This window comes from Aulonocara sp. 'chitande type north' Nkhata Bay, linkage group LG6 (assembly GCF_057382095.1).
Source record: "Aulonocara sp. 'chitande type north' Nkhata Bay isolate Kocher_YH1m ecotype deep benthic linkage group LG6, A_spYH_male_GT1.1, whole genome shotgun sequence".
Lineage (NCBI taxonomy): Eukaryota > Metazoa > Chordata > Actinopteri > Cichliformes > Cichlidae > Aulonocara > Aulonocara sp. 'chitande type north' Nkhata Bay.
The window spans coordinates 27,942,163-27,964,062 of NC_141349.1; the positions used below are offsets into that span (position 1 = coordinate 27,942,163).

The window sequence follows — 21,900 nt, forward strand, 5'->3', positions numbered from 1 at the left end:
TCTTCACCTCCACGTCCTCTTCCTCGGCCTCCTCTACTTCTCACTCTTTCTGCTCCCTCCATTGTACTCCGCACACACAGCTTACCTGTATTATAGTGCTTAGGCTGATTGCAAAGTGAACTAATTATCTAAAAAAGTTTTCACATGTGAAAGTGTGCCAGACAGTTGGCAAGTTAGTGTTAATGATAGCCATACATGTGTATACTTTTGCTAGGAGTGTGTTGGAAATTTGGTAATTGAGTGTTGTGCAGTGAATTGTGCCTACAGTTTTGCAAAGTGTGTGTTACAAAATTGCAAACTGAGTGCAAAGCAGTTTTTGTGCTTTTAGTTTTGCAAACTCAGTGAGTGGTTTTGCTATAAGTCTGAATAGTTTTAGAGATTGTGCTACAGGAATCACAGTTAGGGTTTAAGCATTCAGAAAAAACTGTAAGAACTAGTGATGGGCAGATGAAGCTTCATGAAGCACTGAAGCTTTTCATCCAATTGGTTCACCCCAGCGCAAAGCTTCTTGAAGCTTCATTTGCTCTAGTAGGACATCTACTGGACGTAAAAATATTAGTTGGCATGAATTTGAAGAGTGTGGCCTTTTGCACACAGCCTGTAAATGTCAACAACAAAAGGAGTGTGTAAAACATGTATATTGTAGTGATGCAGTATACTGTGTATATTTATACTGGCAGTATGGAAAATGATTATTTGGAAATGCTTAAAATGGAAATGATCATTTACTGTGAGGTGAGGTGTGGTTGGGGTGTGGACAGTGGTTGTGCTCTTTAACGTTGAGGTATGGACAGCTACACACTGAGGCGTCAGTCCTGCCCATATTTTATTCAGTAAAAACTAAATATTCACTGCTTTTATAACCTTTAGTGGGGAGAACATAGCTAGGATTTAATGATTTAACAAATCTTTTGAATCCTTTCCTCCACAATGCTAAATGGCTGGGAGTCCTCAATCACCATGCTAACCAGGTCTTCATCTATTTGAGATTGTTCTCCTGAGGAAAGACAATAAAGACAAAGCACAGGTATAAATAACCACACATGTAACTTATTACAGCTGTATAATATTGTTATATCATTTAGTAACATTACGGCATGCTATTATTATCATGGCATTTGATGGCTCACCTGGTCTTGCTCCACAATCGGTGTTCCCCTTATTCTCATGCAAAGCTCTGTAGTGCCTAAGCATGGATGAGGTGTTGTTGTTATATCCCAGCTCCCTGGCACATAGCAAACACTTCACCTTGTACAAAAGTAAAGCCGCGTAACATAAATTGTATTGCACCATCAGTGTTATGAAAATCCTCTACACCCCCCCCCCCCCCACCCCCCCACCCCCCAATTTTTGCACATGTCGAGGAGCGTGTCAGGCTACATTTCACTGTGTGTTATACTTGTATAACTATGCATGTGACAAATAATAAAGAACCTTGAACCTTGAACCATCTTCTGTAGAAATACCTTGTTGGGAGGAATAAGATCAAAATGTTCCCACACAGGGGAGGACATCCTCCTCTTCTTAGCTGGCTCCATTCTCTCCTGACTTTCTCTCCTCACTCTCATAAACCTCCAAACTGTCTCCAAACTCTCACTAACCGCAGCTCTCCATCAAACACCCACATTTTGATTGAAGTCTGGGGGGTTTGTATCGCTGTCACATCTCGCGGCAAAGTTCGAACCACTTCATGAACCAGTCACGTGGTACAGCCGGGCAGCGAGGCTTCGGACGTCATCATTTTCAGCTCCTCCCATAAATGAAGCAAGCCTCGATACGCGCATCGCGGAAACGCCCCCTCCATTACTCGACACAAGCTTCGGAGCCTCAATACAGAACGTCACATCACTAATCAGAGCTACTGTAATTGATCATGTAGTAAATCATGGTCACTCAATGAGAGAGGCTGGTCAGAGAGTGCAGCCAAATCTGCAATGCTCTACAGTGGCATCTATTGCTAGAGTTTTCCGGCAAACCAACAGGTAACTTGTATTCTGCAAGGGCATTTGCACATTTCAGAAGTAAATAAGCTTTTGTGTAATTGTTGTTGCATTTCTGCTTAGGACTCAACGGTTACCTCACACAGGAGGGAGAGGACGGATGTTCACTGATGTGCAGGAAACTGCCATTGTTGATATGGTCATCAGAAACAATGGGATAAAACTCACTGAAATTAGACAGAGTCTTGGCAGACAACGTTACTTTTGCAAATATTCACAGTGTAAGCGTAACAACAATTTCTAGAGTCCTGAAAAAACATCAGGTCAGGATGAAACAGTTGTACACTGTGCCTTTTGAGAGGAACTCTGAACATGTCAAGCAACTCAGGAACCAGTATGTCCAAGTAAGATCAGAATAAAATACAGATCTGTTTTTGAACAAAACCAAACACACAAAGACAATTATACAAATTTACTACTGTAACAGCTTATGTTGCCATGTGGATTTATGTTAGAGAGTCATGGAGATTGAAGGCAGGCAAACACACCACATTTTCATCTTTGTGGATGAGGCAGGTTTCAACTTGGCCAAAGCACGGCGACGAGGGAGGAATGTGATTGGGAAGAGAGCCACAGTGAATGTCTCGGGCCAGAGGGGTGCCAACATCACAATGTGCGCAGCAATATCCACTGATGGACTGCTGCTACACAGACCACTGATTGGGCCATACAACACTGAACGGCTCCTTGCGTTCCTGCATGATCTCTATGGAAGGGTTGTGCTAGGTGAGGAAAGGGATGCGGAGAGAAGGAATCAGCCAACATTTATGATTGTATGGGACAATGTGGCATTTCATCACTCCCGTGCAGTCAGAGTGGTTTGCAGCCCATCCCAGAATGGAGTCTCTTTTCCTCCCACCTTACTCTCATTCCTCAACCCCATAGAGGAATTCTTTTCCTCATGGCGGTGGAAGGTTTACGACCATCATCCACATGATCAAATGTCCCTCCTGGATGCAATGAATGCTGGATGCCTGGACATATCAGCAGAAGATTGCCAGGGATGCCTAGGTGTATTGCTCTAGATGACACAAGATGTGATGTGGATGAGAACCTGTGGCCAAATGGAGAAGACAGAGTAGATTAGCATTACTATTGTATGTGCATCAGTGGATGGTGTGTATACAAATTCTTGTATTTTGGGATTACTTGGTGCAAAAAAATAAAAATACATAAACAAATATTAACGAATTCTGCATGATGTCTGATTCATTCCAGTGACATACATTGAAATTATAAACAGAGATGTGTCCTTGTTTTACACAAGAAAACACTGTAATGCTACATGTTGTTAGTGTTTTTTAGGTCATTGTTTTGTGGGTGACAAAGTGTGTTTGTCGGCTGTCAACCTTTGCTAGTGTTCTGGAAGAATGAGTTTATTTGAGACCTGGATAAAGTGTTTTGGTAGTTGTAGTGCATTTTGAATGTGAAATGAACTGCTTTGCCAAGCTGACGGTCAGTTAGGAGGATTGTGTGAAGAGTTTTGCAAAAGTGACCTAAGTATTGTGAAATGTGTCCTAGCAGCTGTAAAAAAAGAAACAAACAAACAAACTTGCAGACAGGCAAGTGTTCAACAGCATAAACCATGTGAGCATCACCACCATCAGACGCATGTCCTGTGGCTAGACCCCAACAGACGGCGGGATCCATGAGCCCACGTATGCACAATTGTCATGATTTTTTTGTGTTTACAGTATAGTGTTTTTGCTATTACTGTATTATGGTTTTGTTTTTTTGCTTTATCTGAATTCATGGTGCTGCAATGTACAATATTGAGTAGGCCTGTTTGCTTTTTTTTGGTTGTTTGAAAATGTGTCTCCTGAAAATATGCCTTCTGAATAAACGATGAAAATCAAAGACTGCAGTGTTTTATATAAAGTAGACTAGTGTGTTCCCCCTGATCTGTAAGTGTTTGCATATGATGCAAGTATGTGTCATTTTGTCAACAGTTACATTTTGACAAAGAAATGTTAGGTTTTGACAGCAGAGTTTAGGTTTTGAGAGTAGTTTCAATTTGGCACAAATGTGAATGGTATATTTCCCAGTGTTGTGTCATGTTCACTTGTGTTTAGAGTTTTGGCACAATGAGCGAAGTTTTGCAAAATGTGTTCAAGCAACGGGCAAAAACTGTAATATGATATTTGCAACATTAGGTATGTTTTCTTCAAGGAGTGAATAAAACTTTTGTTTAAACTGAGCATCCATGTTTAATACTCACTGAAAACAGGAGAAACTGTTTTGTTTCCTTCAATTTATTAAAGTATTTTTTAAAGTGTTAATCCTACAAGCTTCTCAGTTTTCTTATTCATTTTTCATGCAACAAGCAAATAAAGATTTTTACATACAAAGCAACACTTAGCGCTTTAAGTCGTGCACATATACATATGAATCTTTTCATCTACACACCTGAATAAAAATTATTCTTTTTATATTTTTCTTTTCTTTTCTTCAGTTTATTTCTTGGTGATGTCTTTATAGCTAAAGACAACAGAGGCTATCTGCTCATGTATTTCCTGCTGCCCACACTCAAACAGACATGCAAACCAGCCATCATCAATGTAAGCCAGGTCTGAGTAACCACTGGCTCCCTCATTAATGATGCAGGGTTCGCTCCATGCCTTTGGGTCACGTGGGGATTTGTTCAGATACACACCAAGATCAATCCTGCGCGATTTATTGGTTGGGTGTGTGAACAGCAGCCACTTGTTTTGGTTTGTTTCACTTTGTGCAGTTCCACTTTGTTCTTGAGCTGGAAAGGAGACCACACTTCCCTGACATCCTGAGCACTTTGTTTCTGTAAGCTTAGTGCATCTGAATTTTCTGAAGGTAAAACCTTTATTCACACTGACAGCTTCCACTCGAGAGGAGCAAAAACTTCGAGCATTGCAATAAATGAAACTGGAGCGGGTGTCTTCATAGACCTCTGCCATTTGACATTCGCCTGATTCTGATTGCAACGTTTGACCAAATTTCCAACTTTTATCAGGATCATCACTATACAGTGAGAGTGCATATGATTTACAACAGCAACTGAACGAACATGCAACTGGTTTACAACAGCAATTCATGAGGCAAGTACTTCTGCAATAAGCATAAACTGGGATAATCAGTCTACCACTCTCTGTTTGAATACCATGGCCTGGCCCAACAGCAAATGTGGACCAGTTTTTTATTTCACTCAGTTTGTCCGTCAAATCGGTCACATCGCTCCAGGTTTCTCCGAGATCCTCACTTGTGATGTAGCAGAGACGGGTCCTGTTGTCATAGTATTCTATTTGGTCATGCTCAGTGATGCCGTCTTCAACACAGATGAAAAACAGGAAAAGTTTGTTGTTGACCTTGTCATACACCGGGCAGGGGTTCATTGGACGGTATCCTTTAATAAGTGCCTTTTCCAGCTGTTTGAGCTCTGACCACTAAAAGAGAGATTGTTCAGGAGTAAATAAAGCAGAACAGTTCAGAACAGGAGCGTAACTAACAAGTAATTTAGAACTGAAATGGCTGATTATCACTATTACCTCAACCGTCTTCTCAGAATCCTCCTTGATCTTTCCTGTTCTCATAACCAGCTTTTCTCCGCTGGCATCATCTGAAGTCTTCCTCTGCTCTGCAAAGGCAAGTAAAGTTTTACTTTCTTTCTCATACAGAAGAGCAGGGATCCTGTAAACACATTGAGCAGCTTCCTTAGATTCAAAGACAGGTTGTTTCTGCAGCTGAGCTGTTGTTGAACATCCACAGCCCATGTTTGCTGTCCTTGTGTATAAAATGGATATTAAATTATAAAGAAGCCTTGCTGGGTTTATCTCTGCGGTCCTAGAATTTGATGTTGCTTTGACTTTTATAGGCTGGCTGTTAGAGAGTGTGGATGAGGGAGGGATCTTTGTTTTTATCACAGACCGATGGTCATTTCTGAGGAAATGATTCACATTTCCCTGAGCTCCAACCCCCGTTCCCTTAACAAAATAAATAGGCAAAATCCGTCTTTCATCATGCATGGGAGAAGAAGAACATATATCACAGAAAATTTACAATAAAAATCATGATTTAGGAAGTAAAAAACATCATAACACAAACACAAAACATTAAAAAGTAATCCTGATATTATATGGTTTTTGAAGTCTTGATGAATAGAAAAGAGAAATCAAGCATAGAAGATTTAATAGAAGGTCAAAATGATGGTCAGACTTCAGACTGAGCTGGAATCCAATGAGAAGAGACCACTAAGTGCACTAACTCAGAAAAGTCCTCAGTTACTTAAGTTATGATACCAAAGTAGTAAATATTTAAATACTAAAGCAGTACCTCTTTGGTGTCTTTTAACCCAAAAAATAAATCACCTATAAAATATAATACCAATAGAATAAATAAATAAATTAGAGCTGTCCACACTTTGGATTTAAGGGAGCTTGAAGATGGAGTCTCTTTCCTTATCAGGGATTCTGCAGATGTGTTCTGGAGAAGGAGGCGTTTACAGTTGTTTTTCATGGATGTGATCCTGTATTCTCACAATAATAATGGATTGGATTTATATAGCGCTTTTCAAGGCACCCAAAGCGCTTTACAATGCCACTATTCATTCACTCTCACATTCACTCACTGGTGGAGGCGAGCTACGGTTGTAGCCACAGCTGCCCTGGGGCAGACTGACAGAAGCGAGGCTGCCATATCGCGCCATCGGCCCCTCTGGCGGTAGGGTAAAGTGTCTTGCCCAAGGACACAACGACCAGGACAGAGAGCCCGGGGATCGAACCGGCGACTTTCCAGTTACAGATACGCTTCCCAACCCCCTGAGCCACGGTCGCCCCCACAATGGGTAACTGGGCGGGATTAATGACAGTGAGAGCTAGAGGATGTGACTCTTGGCTGGTCTTCAGGTTTCATTGGAAGCAGTCTGAATATGAAATGCTGTAATGCGACTCTGTAGGTCAGTCAGTCCCTGTCTGCCTTTAAACAGTCTTAAATTTGAGCCGATGGTATCCTGCACCCAAAAAATTAACCAGTCTCTTCTGTATTTCCTGCACCAGTGGATGTGGAGACTCAACAACCAGAAAATGATGCCAGAGCATCGAGGTAACCAGATTATTCTCAACCAGGTATCTCCTCCTATAGCAGCAGAGCTGTGGCTGGATTCATGTCCATCAAGACAGTCAGGCACTAATTCTCTCCACTACACCTTCCCAGTTTTTCAACTGGAAATCATCATTGCCAAGCATCTGTGTGGTTCTCAGTCATCCAGGTCATGGTAATCTAATCTAAATTTATCATTTGTCATGAGTCAACAATACAAGTCAGTTGATTAGGATGTGTGTATAATTACATATTTTTTGCTACATTCCCAAGTACTTGAGTAACAAAATAGCTGATTTTCCCAGTGGAGGCTCCCTCCCTCAACATTCCTTATTTATAACCGTTTTGTACTAGTATGATCTGGATTACTCCTTTGCACTGCGAAAATTGTACGAGTTTATCTCTCGTAGCAGTAATCTTCTGACCCTTTTCTAAGCAGTCCTCCATTTTCAGAGGTTCAGAGTGTAGGGATGAACAGAAAAGTATTTTACCAGCATAATATAATCTGCAGTATGATCATTGCTTTAACAATGTAACAGATAGCTTTAAGATGGCCTTAAGATGTTTATGATGATGTTAACTTTGTATTTCAGGGGCAGTTATAATTATTTTATACATATTGCATATCTGTGCTTATTTGAGTTGATGTTCAGGTTCTTTAAAGGTCGTAAGCCTCACTGACGTGACTGTTCAGGTGATACATGCTGAGGGAAAACTAGAACATAGAAGGAATTGCAATACATGCTTACAAAACACTTATATCAGTTTATTTTATTATCTTTTATATGTTCATATTCTTATATTAAGGTTTTAGTAGAGGTTCTTGGTTAAAACATTTATTTAGTAGAAGACATACACATAGTCTCAGTGAGCTTCTGGTCTGGTAAAAGGTCAGAAGTGCAACAGGTGAATTGAGAAAGAGCATTTGAGGACGAGACACAGACAGTAGGTGAAGAGGTGACACAAAGAGCATGTGAGGTCAACACACACACACACACTTTAAATTAGATTTATTTAGAGGAGAGGTTAGTTATGTTTGGCTGTAACTGCAAAATTGTCTTGGTAAAAGAGGAACCGTTTCTTGGTGTCTCGGCAAGAAAGAGGAATAGGATAAGAACTGAAAGGTACACAGGAAGTGTCAGCCATGAAAATAGACGATGATGTTCTGTGTAAAAAGTCATGATGATGTTGATCTGATCTATGTATAAAATGTACCGGTGACGCATGAAGGGGCGTCCGTAAACAAACCCTGATGTTATAAAATAATTGTTTGTGCCTTAGTAAGTCGAAGATCAATTGCTGTTTTCAGTGATCTTCCCACGTGTGAATTAAAATCTTCGTTTGACTTCACCCGGCCGGACCAGTGTGGTTATTTTTCGATCACCTCTTGTACCCTTTCTCAATTCTTGAATCTTAACAAGAGATAATGGGAAAAACTATATAACTGCACAGTAGCACTCTGAAGCACCTGCCAATCAGTTTTCCAGCATTAACTGAATCTAAGCAGAGGGTATATCACTGGAAATTTGAGAATTTACCCTGCTACTTCTATAAGCAGTTACATTATTAAACAATGCTACTATTACTCAGTCATATATGATCATACCATGTAGTGGCTCCACTTTGTTTTACAGATACGGCAGTATCTTTCATGAGCCGGTTCTCTTCTTCTCCACTGTTCATTTCTCATATGTCAAGCAATTTCAGACTTTTGCATATAAAATTTGCATTTATGGTCATGTTATAAAACAGCTTTGATTTTTAAAAGCAAGACTGTGAGCTACATTCCTAAGTACTTCAGTAACAAAATATCTGATTCTCCCGGTGGACGCTCCTTCATAATCCCTCTTTTGTAACCTGCAGGTCTGTACTCCATGATCGGGTTTACTGCTCGGCTCTGCAAAGGCTACAGGAGTCTCTCCGACTTTTTCACAGATTAGAGCGGGAATCCTGTGAACCCTGATTTTCTTTTATAAATTTCTTTATTGACTCCTATATTTTTTTTCATTATTCACAGTTTTATTTTATTTGCAGTGTCCAGGTTGTTGTTGTTACTGTAACAACAAATAATATCAATAATATTATTATCTGTGATCTACTTTAATGTGTTATGCAAAGCACGTTTAAACCTTTTGCTTGTTTTATATTGTTTTAACCTTAAATTCACTACAGTTATTTGTTTATTAAAATATTCATTGTGGATGTTGAACTCACAGTTTGGAGTTGGTGGGAAATAAATGAGCAAAAGAACAGATAGTTTTACAATAAAACAGCATATGTTAACTATTTTTATTATTTTCTGCAACAAAATCAAATGCATTCACAACCATTAATATGATATTTGCAACATTAGGTATGTTTTCTTCAAGGAGTGAATAACTAGATTGAAACTTTTATTTAAATTGAGCATCCATGTTTAATACTCACTGAAAACAGGAGAAACTGTTTTCTGTTTCCTTCAATTTATTAAAGTATTTTTTAAAGTGTTAATCCTACAAGCTTCTCAGTTTTCTTATTCATTTTTCATGCAACAAGCAAATAAAGATTTTTACATACAAAGCAACACTTACTGCTTTAAGTGAATACCTCTTTGGTGTCTTTTACCCCCAAAAATAAATCACCTATAAAATATAATACCAATAGAATAAATAAATAAATTAGAGCTGTGCACACTTTGCATTTAAGGGAGCTTGAAGATGGAGTCTCTTTCCTTATCAGGGATTCTGCAGATGTGTTCTGGAGAAGGAGGCATTTAAAGTTGTTTTTCATGGATGTGATCCTGTATTCTCACAATGGGTAACTGGGCGGGATTAATGACAGTGAGAGCTAGAGAATGTGACTCTTGGCTGGTCTTCAGGTTTCATTGGAAGCCAGACATCATTGTTCATTTCTGATAAAGTCATTTCCTTCTCAGTAAACTAACCTTCCCCCCTGTTATAGGGGTGGCTCTAGTAATGCACTTACATAGAAAAAGCATAGCAAAATGTGCTTCAGTGAATGGGTGAATGAGGCAGGTTGTGTTAAGCGTGCTCAGACAGAGTAGAAAAGTGCTAAATAAGAAAAGGTCCATTTACCATTCCCTGTTCCTGAGAAACAGAAATTAAATCACCATGCAGGAGAAATATCCCAAAAGTAAGTTCAGACTAAACATCTCTGAATCCAAGTTTGGTTGTTTTTTTAAGATAAGATAAGATAACCTTTATTAGTCCCACACGTGGGAAATTTGTTTTGTCACAGCAGGAAGTGGACAGTGCAAAAGTTATGAGGCAAAAATTAGAATACAATAAGAATAAATACAGTACACAACTGTACAGAATAGAATAAAATACTATATACAGTAGAATAAAATAAAATAAATATACAATAAGATAAAAATAGAATACAAATACAAATACTATATACAACTGAGTAAAAATACAACGATGACAGAAAGGATTATTGCACTTAGTATTATTGCATATGTATGGATGTGTGTGCTTGATCAGTTAAAGTCTTTATTATGGAGTCTGACAGCAGTGGGGAGGAAAGACCTGCGAAATCTCTCCGTCCCACACCGTGGGTGCCGCAGTCTCCCACTGAAGGAGCTGCTCAGTGCTGTCACAGTCTGCTGCATGGGGTGGGAGATGTTGTCCAACAGGGATGACAGCTTAGCCGCCGTTCTCCTGTCACTCACCACCTCCACTGGGTCCAGAGGGCATCCTAGAACAGAGCTGGCCCTTCGGATCACCCTGTTCAGTCTCTTCCTGTCCCCAGCAGAGATGCTGCCGCCCCAGCAGACCACACCATAAAAGATAGCAGAAGCCACAACAGAGTCATAGAAGGTCTTCAGGAGTGGGCCCTCCACTCCAAACGACCTGAGTCTCCGCAGCAGGTACAGCCTGCTCTGCCCTTTCCTGTAGAGGGCGTCTGAGTTATGAGTCCAGTCCAGTCTATTGTTCAGATGAACACCAAGGTACCTGTAGCTGTCCACAGCCTCAATGTCCATACCTTGGATGTTCAGTGGTTGCAGTGGAGAATGCTTGTGCCTGCGGAAGTCTACCACCAGTTCCTTGGTTTTACTGGCGTTGATCTGGAGGTAGTTCAGCTGGCACCAGTCCACAAAGTCTTGGGTCAGACCTCTGTACTCCTTGTCGTCCCCATCAGTGATGAGGCCGACTATTGCAGAGTCATCAGAGAACTTCTGCAGGAAGCACTGGGTGGAATTGTGGGAGAAGTCTGCAGTGTAGATGGTGAAGAGGAACGGAGCCAGAACCGTTCCCTGTGGGGCCCCCGTACTGCAGACGACCCTGTCCAACACACAGCCCTGAGTCCTCACATACTGTGGTCGGTCGGTGAGGTAGTCCAGGATCCAGGTAGTGAGGTGATGGTCCACTCCAGAGTTCACCAGCTTGTCCTTTAGAACCGAGGGAAGAATGGTGTTGAAGGCACTGGAGAAATCAAAGAACATGATTCTCACAGTGCTTCCAGCGGTCTCCAGGTGAGCGAGGGAACGATGTAGGAGGTGAATGACGGCATCATCCGCTCCAATGCCAGGCTGGTAGGCAAACTGAAGTGGGTCCAGTGATGAGCTTATTAGGCGCCGAAGCTGAGCCAGGACCATTGCTTTGTTTGTTTTTGGCACAAACACAGGCAAAAAAAGATTAGCACCATATTGTACATTTTTTATAGTTTTCAAGAACAGAACTGGAAGTTTCTGTCAGACAGAAAAATAAAAAAATCATTTCTTATACACTCAACAAAAATATAAACGCAACACCTTTGTTACTGCTCCCATTCCCCATGGGATGGACGTAGAGACCTAAAATTCATTCCAGATACACAATATAACCATCCCTCCCAAACAGTGGTCACAAATCAGTCCAAATGTGTGGTAGTGGGCACATCTGCTATATTGAGATAATCCATCCCACCTCACAGGTGTGCCACATCAGGATGCTGATCTGACATCATGAGTAGTGCACAGGTGTACCTCAGACTGCCCACAACAAAAGGCCACCCTGGAATGTGCAGTTTTGTCTCACAGCAAAATGCCACAGATGCCACAAGCAATGAGGGAGCGTGCAATTGGCATGCTGACAGCAGGAATGTCAACCAGATCTGTCGCCCGTGCATTGAATGTTCATTTCTCAACCATAAGCCGTCTCCACAGGCGTTTCAGAGAATATGGCAGCACATCCAACCGGCCTCACAACCGCAGACCTCGTGTAACCACACCAGCCCAGGACCTCCACATCCAGCAGGTTCACCTCCAAGATCGTCTGAGACCAGCCACCCAGACAGCTGCTGGAACAATTGGTTTGCACAACCAAACAATTTCTGCACAAACTGTCAGAAACCGTCTCAGGGACGCTCAACTGCATGCCCGTCGTCCTCATCGGGGTCTTGACCTGACTCCAGCTCGTCGCCGTGACAGACTTGTGTGGGCAAATGCTCACATTCGATGGCGTCTGGCACGTTGGAGAGGTGTGCGCTTCACGGATGAATCATGGTTCACATTGTTCAGGGCAGATGGCAGCTGAGAATGTCCCAGTTCTTGCATGGCCAGCATGCTCACCGGACATGTCACCCATTGAGCATGTTCGGGATGTGCTTGACCGGCGTATACAACAGCGTGTACCAGTTCCCACGAATATCCAACAACCTCGCACAGCCATTGAAGTGGAGTGGACCAACATTCCACAGGCCACAATTGACAATCTGATAGACTCCATGCGACGATGTGTTGCACTGCATGAGGCAAATGGTGGTCACACCAGATACTGACCGGTTCTGGGTCCCCAGACCCCCAATAGCGCAAAAAACTGCACATTCCAGGGTGGCCTTTTGTTGTGGGCAGTCTGAGGTACACCTGTGCACTACTCATGATGTCAGATCAGCATCCTGATGTGGCACACCTGTGAGGTGGATTATCTCAATATAGCAGATGTGCCCACTACCACACATTTGGACTGATTTGTGACCACTGTTTGGGAGGGATGGTTATATTGTGTATCTGGAATGAATTTTAGGTCTCTACGTCCATCCCATGGGGAATGGGAGCAGTAACAAAGGTGTTGCGTTTATATTTTTGTTGAGTGTAAATGCAGTATAAGAAATGCTGAGCAGTCTGAATATGAAATGCTGTAATGCGACTCTGTAGGTCAGTCAGTCCCTGTCTGCCTTTAAACAGTCTTAAATTTGAGCCGATGGTATCCTCCACCCAAAAAATTAACCAGTTTCTTCTGTATTTCCTGCACCAGTGGATGTGGAGACTCAACAACCAGAAAATGATGCCAGAGCATCGAGGTAACCAGATTATTCTCAACCAGGTATCTCCTCCTATAGCAGAGCTGTGGCTGGATTCATGTCCATCAAGACAGTCAGGCACTAATTCTCTCCACTACACCTTCCCAGTTTTTCAACTGGAAATCATCATTGCCAAGCATCTGTGTGGTTCTCAGTCATCCAGGTCATGGTAATCTAAGATATGATCACAATGGATCACACTCATAAATTTATCATTTGTCATGAGTCAACAATACAAGTCAGCTGATTAGGATGTGTGTATAATTACAGTGGGGCAAAAAAGTATTTAGTCAGCCACCGATTGTGCAAGTTCCCCCACTTAAAATGATGACAGAGGTCAGTAATTTGCACCAGAGGTACACTTCAACTGTGAGAGACAGAATGTGAAAAAAAAATCCATGAATTCACATGGTAGGATTTGTAAAGAATTTATTCCTAAATTAGGGTGGAAAATAAGTATTTGGTCACCTCAAACAAGGAAAATCTCTGGCTCTCACAGACCTGTAACGTCTTCTGTAAGAAGCTTTTCTGTCCCCCACTTGTTACCTGTATGAATGGCACCTGTTTGAACTCATCATCTGTATAAAAGACACCTGTCCACAGCCTCAAACAGTCAGACTCCAAACTCCGCCATAGCCAAGACCAAAGAGCTTTCGAAGGACACCAGGAAAAGTATTGTAGACCTGCACCAGACTGGGAAGAGTGAATCTACAATAGGCAAGCAGCTTGGTGTGAAAAAATCAACTGTGGGAGCAATCATCAGAAAATGGAAGACATACAAGACCACTGATAATCTCCCTCGATCTGGGGCTCCACGCAAGATCTCATCCCGTGGGGTCAAAATGATCATGAGAACGGTGAGCAAAGATCCCAGAACCACACGGGGGGACCTGGTGAATGACCTGCAGAGAGCTGGGACCAAAGTAACAAAGCTCACCATCAGTAACACACTACAACGGCAGGGAATCAAATCCCACAGTGCCAGACGTGTTCCGCTGCTGAAGCCAGTGCATGTCCAGGCCCGTCTGAAGTTTGCCAGAGAGCACATGGATGATACAGCAGAGGATTGGGAGAATGTCATGTGGTCAGATGAAACCAAAGTAGAACTTTTTGGTATAAACTCAACTCGTCGTGTTTGGAGGAAGAAGAATACTGAGTTGCATCCCAAGAACACCATACCTACTGTGAAGCATGGGGGTGGAAACATCATGCTATGGGGCTGTTTTTCTGCCAAGGGGACAGGACGACTGATCCATGTTAAGGACAGGATGAATGGGGCCATGTATCGTGAGATTTTGAGCCAAAACCTCCTTCCATCAGTGAGAACTTTGAAGATGAAACGAGGCTGGGTCTTCCAACATGACAATGATCCAAAACACACCGCCCGGGCAACAAAAGGAGTGGCTCCGTAAGAAGCATTTGAAAGTCCTGGAGTGGCCTAGCCAGTCTCCAGACCTCAACCCCATAGAAAATCTGTGGCGGGAGTTGAAAGTCCGTGTTGCTCGGCGACAGCCCCAAAACATCACTGCTCTCGAGAAGATCTGCATGGAGGAATGGGCCAAAATACCAGCTACTGTGTGTGCAAACCTGGTAAAGACCTATAGTAAACGTTTGACCTCTGTTATTGCCAACAAAGGTTATGTTACAAAGTATTGAGTTGTATTTTTGTTATTGACCAAATACTTATTTTCCACCCTGATTTACGAATAAATTCTTTACAAATCCTACCATGTGGATTCATGGATTTTTTTTTTCACATTCTGTCTCTCACAGTTGAAGTGTACCTCTGGTGCAAATTACTGACCTCTGTCATCATTTTAGGTGGGGGAACTTGCACAATCGGTGGCTGACTAAATACTTTTTTGCCCCACTGTACATATTTTTTGCTACATTCCCAAGTACTTGAGTAACAAAATAGCTGATTTTCCCAGTGGAGGCTCCCTCCCTCAACATTCCTTATTTATAACCGTTTTGTACTAGTATGATCTGGATTACTCCTTTGCACTGCGAAAATTGTACGAGTTTCTCTCTCGTAGCAGCAATCTTCTGACCCTTTTCTAAGCAGTCCTCCATTTTCAGAGGTTCAGAGATAATGGGAAAAACTATATAACTGCACAGTAGCACTCTGAAGCACCTGCCAATCAGTTTTCCAGCATTAACTGAATCTAAGCAGAGGGTATATCACTGGAAATTTGAGAATTTACCCTGCTACTTCTATAAGCAGTTACATTATTAAACAATGCTACTATTACTCAGTCATATATGATCATACCATGTAGTGGCTCCACTTTGTTTTACAGATACGGCAGTATCTTTCATGAGCCGGTTCTCTTCTTCTCCACTGTTCATTTCTCATATGTCAAGCAATTTCAGACTTTTGCATATAAAATTTGCATTTATGGTCATGTTATAAAACAGCTTTGATTTTTAAAAGCAAGACTGTGAGCTACATTCCTAAGTACTTCAGTAACAAAATATCTGATTCTCCCGGTGGACGCTCCTTCATAATCCCTCTTTCGTAACCTGCAGGTCTGTACTCCATGATCGGGTTTACTGCTCGGCTCTGCAAAGGCTACAGGAGTCTCTCCGACTTTTTCACAGATTAGAGCGGGAATCCTGTGAACCCTGATTTTCTTTTATAAATTTCTTTATTGACTCCTATATTTTTTTTTCATTATTCACAGTTTTATTTTATTTGCAGTGTCCAGGTTGTTGTTGTTACTGTAACAACAAATAATATCAATAATATTATTATCTGTGATCTACTTTAATGTGTTATGCAAAGCACGTTTAAACCTTTTGCTTGTTTTATATTGTTTTAACCTTAAATTCACTACAGTTATTTGTTTATTAAAATATTCATTGTGGATGTTGAACTCACAGTTTGGAGTTGGTGGGAAATAAATGAGCAAAAGAACAGATAGTTTTACAATAAAACAGCATATGTTAACTATTTTTATTATTTTCTGCAATAAAATCAAATGCATTCACAACCATTAATATGATATTTGCAACATTAGGTATGTTTTCTTCAAGGAGTGAATAACTAGATTGAAACTTTTATTTAAACTGAGCATCCATGTTTAATACTCACTGAAAACAGGAGAAACTGTAAAGTATTTTTTAAAGTGTTAATCCTACAAGCTTCTCAGTTTTCTTATTCATTTTTCATGCAACAAGCAAATAAAGATTTTTACATACAAAGCAACACTTACTGCTTTAAGTCGTGCACATATACATATGAATCTTTTCATCTACACACCTGAATAAAAATTATTCTTTTTATATTTTTCTTTTCTTTTCTTCAGTTTATTTCTTGGTGATGTCCTTATAGCTAAAGACAACAGAGGCTATCTGCTCATGTATTTCCTGCTGCCCACACTCAAACAGACATGCAAAGCAGCCATCATCAATGTAAGCCAGGTCTGAGTAACCACTGGGTCCATCATTAATGATGCAGGGTTCGCTCCATGCCTTTGGATCACGTGGGGATTTGTTCAGATACACACCTAACTTGACCCTGTGTTTCGGACTGGTTGGGTGCGTGAACAGCAGCCACTTTTCAAGGTTCTGGCTTGGGTCACTTTCTGTGTTTTCACTTTCTTGTTGAGCTGGGAAGGAGATCACGCTTCCGTGACAGCCTGAACCTGTTTCCATAAGCTTGTTTTCAGGTTGAGGAATGGTAAAGCTATGTCCATTATCATCACTGACTGCTTCCACTCGATGGCCACCCACATTACGGGCGTTGCAGTAGATGTGGTCTTTGGAAAGTTCAGCCATTTCACACTCAACTGATACCACTGATTCCTCATTAAATTTCCGTATGAAATCCCCAAATTTCCAGTTTTCACCATGACTATCACTATACAGTGAGATTGCATATGGTTTACTTGGTTTGATCGCAGTATAAGCATAAACTGGGATAATCAGTCTACCACTCTCTGTTTGAATACCATGGCCTGGCCCAACAGCAAATGTGGCCCAGTTTTTTATTTCACTTAGTTCGTCCGTCAAATTGGTCACGTCGCTCCAGGTTTCTCCGAGATCCTCACTTGTGATGAAGCAGAGACGGGTCCGGTTGTCACATTTTTTTATTTGGTGAAGCTCAGTGATGCCGTCTTCAACACAGATGAAAAACAGGAAAAGTTTGTTGTTGACCTTGTCATACACCGGGCAGGGGTTCATTGGACGGTGTCCATCAATAAGTGCCTTTTCCACCTCTTTGAGTTCTAACCACTAAAAGAGAGATTGTTCAGGAGTAAATAAAACAGAACAGTTCAAAACAGGACTGTAATTAACAAGTAATTTAGAACTGAAATGGCTGATTATCACTATTACCTCAGTCGTCCTCTGACAGCATTTCTGCTTGATCTTTCCTGTTCTCATAACCAGCTTTTCTCCGCTGGCATCATCTGAAGTCTTCCTCTGCTCTGCAAAGGCAAGTAAAGTTTTACTTTTTTCCTCATACAGAAGAGCAGGGATCCTGTAAACACATTGAGCAGCTTCCTTAGATTCAAAGACAGGTTGTTTCTGCAGCTGAGCTGTTGTTGAACATCCACAGCCCATGTTTGCTTTCCTTGTGTATAAAATGGATATTAAATTATAAAGAAGCCTTGCTGGGTTTATCTCTGCGGTCCTAGAATTTGATGTTGCTTTGACTTTTATAGGCTGGCTTTTAGATTATTCACAGTTTTATTTTATTTGCAGTGTCCAGGTTGTTGTTGTTACTGTAACAACAAATAATATCAATAATATTATTATCTGTGATCTACTTTAATGTGTTATGCAAAGCACGTTTAAACCTTTTGCTTGTTTTATATTGTTTTAACCTTAAATTCACTACAGTTATTTGTTTATTAAAATATTCATTGTGGATGTTGAACTCACAGTTTGGAGTTGGTGGGAAATAAATGAGCAAAAGAACAGATAGTTTTACAATAAAACAGCATATGTTAACTATTTTTATTATTTTCTGCAACAAAATCAAATGCATTCACAACCATTAATATGATATTTGCAACATTAGGTATGTTTTCTTCAAGGAGTGAATAACTAGATTAAAACTTTTATTTAAATTGAGCATCCATGTTTAATACTCACTGAAAACAGGAGAAACTGTTTTCTGTTTCCTTCAATTTATTAAAGTATTTTTTAAAGTGTTAATCCTACAAGCTTCTCAGTTTTCTTATTCATTTTTCATGCAACAAGCAAATAAAGATTTTTACATACAAAGCAACACTTACTGCTTTAAGTGAATACCTCTTTGGTGTCTTTTACCCCCAAAAATAAATCACCTATAAAATATAATACCAATAGAATAAATAAATAAATTAGAGCTGTGCACACTTTGCATTTAAGGGAGCTTGAAGATGGAGTCTCTTTCCTTATCAGGGATTCTGCAGATGTGTTCTGGAGAAGGAGGCATTTAAAGTTGTTTTTCATGGATGTGATCCTGTATTCTCACAATGGGTAACTGGGGGGGATTAATGACAGTGAGAGCTAGAGAATGTGACTCTTGGCTGGTCTTCAGGTTTCATTGGAAGCCAGACATCATTGTTCATTTCTGATAAAGTCATTTCCTTCTCAGTAAACTAACCTTCCCCCCTGTTATAGGGGTGGCTCTAGTAATGCACTTACATAGAAAAAGCATAGCAAAATGTGCTTCAGTGAATGGGTGAATGAGGCAGGTTGTGTTAAGCGTGCTCAGACAGAGTAGAAAAGTGCTAAATAAGAAAAGGTCCATTTACCATTCCCTGTTCCTGAGAAACAGAAATTAAATCACCATGCAGGAGAAATATCCCAAAAGTAAGTTCAGACTAAACATCTCTGAATCCAAGTTTGGTTGTTTTTTTAAGATAAGATAAGATAACCTTTATTAGTCCCACACGTGGGAAATTTGTTTTGTCACAGCAGGAAGTGGACAGTGCAAAAGTTATGAGGCAAAAATTAGAATACAATAAGAATAAATACAGTACACAACTGTACAGAATAGAATAAAATACTATATACAGTAGAATAAAATAAAATAAATATACAATAAGATAAAAATAGAATACAAATACAAATACTATATACAACTGAGTAAAAATACAACGATGACAGAAAGGATTATTGCACTTAGTATTATTGCATATGTATGGATGTGTGTGCTTGATCAGTTAAAGTCTTTATTATGGAGTCTGACAGCAGTGGGGAGGAAAGACCTGCGAAATCTCTCCGTCCCACACCGTGGGTGCCGCAGTCTCCCACTGAAGGAGCTGCTCAGTGCTGTCACAGTCTGCTGCATGGGGTGGGAGATGTTGTCCATCAGGGATGACAGCTTAGCCGCCGTTCTCCTGTCACTCACCACCTCCACTGGGTCCAGAGGGCATCCTAGAACAGAGCTGGCCCTTCGGATCACCCTGTTCAGTCTCTTCCTGTCCCCAGCAGAGATGCTGCCGCCCCAGCAGACCACGCCATAAAAGATAGCAGAAGCCACAACAGAGTCATAGAAGGTCTTCAGGAGTGGGCCCTCCACTCCAAACGACCTGAGTCTCCGCAGCAGGTACAGCCTGCTCTGCCCTTTCCTGTAGAGGGCGTCTGAGTTATGAGTCCAGTCCAGTCTATTGTTCAGATGAACACCAAGGTACCTGTAGCTGTCCACAGCCTCAATGTCCATACCTTGGATGTTCAGTGGTTGCAGTGGAGAATGCTTGTGCCTGCGGAAGTCTACCACCAGTTCCTTGGTTTTACTGGCGTTGATCTGGAGGTAGTTCAGCTGGCACCAGTCCACAAAGTCTTGGGTCAGACCTCTGTACTCCTTGTCGTCCCCATCAGTGATGAGGCCGACTATTGCAGAGTCATCAGAGAACTTCTGCAGGAAGCACTGGGTGGAATTGTGGGAGAAGTCTGCAGTGTAGATGGTGAAGAGGAACGGAGCCAGAACCGTTCCCTGTGGGGCCCCCGTACTGCAGACGACCCTGTCCGACACACAGCCCTGAGTCCTCACATACTGTGGTCGGTCGGTGAGGTAGTCCAGGATCCAGGTAGTGAGGTGATGGTCCACTCCAGAGTTCACCAGCTTGTCCTTTAGAACCGAGGGAAGAATGGTGTTGAAGGCACTGGAGAAATCAAAGAACATGATTCTCACAGTGCTTCCAGCGGTCTCCAGGTGAGCGAGGGAACGATGTAGGAGGTGAATGACGGCATCATCCGCTCCAATGCCAGGCTGGTAGGCAAACTGAAGTGGGTCCAGTGATGAGCTTATTAGGCGCCGAAGCTGAGCCAGGACCATTGCTTTGTTTGTTTTTGGCACAAACACAGGCAAAAAAAGATTAGCACCATATTGTACATTTTTTATAGTTTTCAAGAACAGAACTGGAAGTTTCTGTCAGACAGAAAAATAAAAAAATCATTTCTTATACACTCAACAAAAATATAAACGCAACACCTTTGTTACTGCTCCCATTCCCCATGGGATGGACGTAGAGACCTAAAATTCATTCCAGATACACAATATAACCATCCCTCCCAAACAGTGGTCACAAATCAGTCCAAATGTGTGGTAGTGGGCACATCTGCTATATTGAGATAATCCATCCCACCTCACAGGTGTGCCACATCAGGATGCTGATCTGACATCATGAGTAGTGCACAGGTGTACCTCAGACTGCCCACAACAAAAGGCCACCCTGGAATGTGCAGTTTTGTCTCACAGCAAAATGCCACAGATGCCACAAGCAATGAGGGAGCGTGCAATTGGCATGCTGACAGCAGGAATGTCAACCAGATCTGTCGCCCGTGCATTGAATGTTCATTTCTCAACCATAAGCCGTCTCCACAGGCGTTTCAGAGAATATGGCAGCACATCCAACCGGCCTCACAACCGCAGACCTCGTGTAACCACACCAGCCCAGGACCTCCACATCCAGCAGGTTCACCTCCAAGATCGTCTGAGACCAGCCACCCAGACAGCTGCTGGAACAATTGGTTTGCACAACCAAACAATTTCTGCACAAACTGTCAGAAACCGTCTCAGGGACGCTCAACTGCATGCCCGTCGTCCTCATCGGGGTCTTGACCTGACTCCAGCTCGTCGCCGTGACAGACTTGTGTGGGCAAATGCTCACATTCGATGGCGTCTGGCACGTTGGAGAGGTGTGCGCTTCACGGATGAATCATGGTTCACATTGTTCAGGGCAGATGGCAGCTGAGAATGTCCCAGTTCTTGCATGGCCAGCATGCTCACCGGACATGTCACCCATTGAGCATGTTCGGGATGTGCTTGACCGGCGTATACAACAGCGTGTACCAGTTCCCACGAATATCCAACAACCTCGCACAGCCATTGAAGTGGAGTGGACCAACATTCCACAGGCCACAATTGACAATCTGATAGACTCCATGCGACGATGTGTTGCACTGCATGAGGCAAATGGTGGTCACACCAGATACTGACCAGTTCTGGGTCCCCAGACCCCCAATAGCGCAAAAAACTGCACATTCCAGGGTGGCCTTTTGTTGTGGGCAGTCTGAGGTACACCTGTGCACTACTCATGATGTCAGATCA

General features: G+C 41.8%; 2 protein-coding genes across 3 annotated transcripts; both read right to left on the minus strand.

Annotated features, from left to right (window-relative positions):
• Positions 1–4,201: 4,201 nt before the first annotated feature.
• Positions 4,202–6,666, minus strand: LOC147327990 (sialidase-3-like). Of its 2 annotated transcripts, XM_086297617.1 has the most exons (3): positions 6,598–6,666; positions 5,519–5,607; positions 4,202–5,416 (listed from the first exon to the last, which is right to left on the minus strand). In XM_086297617.1, the coding sequence occupies exons 2-3, from the start codon at positions 5,561–5,563 to the stop codon at positions 4,454–4,456; spliced, it is 1,008 nt and encodes a 335-aa protein (XP_086153743.1). In that variant the 5' UTR covers positions 5,564–5,607; positions 6,598–6,666; the 3' UTR covers positions 4,202–4,453. The 2 variants fall into 2 exon arrangements, with proteins under 2 accessions (XP_086153743.1, XP_086153742.1); XM_086297616.1 differs by lacking the exon at positions 6,598–6,666 and having other exon boundaries at positions 5,519–5,836.
• Positions 6,667–16,486: 9,820 nt separating this feature from the next.
• On the minus strand, positions 16,487–17,973 carry LOC147327991 (sialidase-3-like). The gene is made up of 2 exons (XM_086297618.1): positions 17,691–17,973; positions 16,487–17,588 (listed from the first exon to the last, which is right to left on the minus strand). The coding sequence occupies exons 1-2, from the start codon at positions 17,916–17,918 to the stop codon at positions 16,662–16,664; spliced, it is 1,155 nt and encodes a 384-aa protein (XP_086153744.1). The 5' UTR covers positions 17,919–17,973; the 3' UTR covers positions 16,487–16,661.
• Between the last annotated feature and the right edge of the window lie 3,927 nt (positions 17,974–21,900).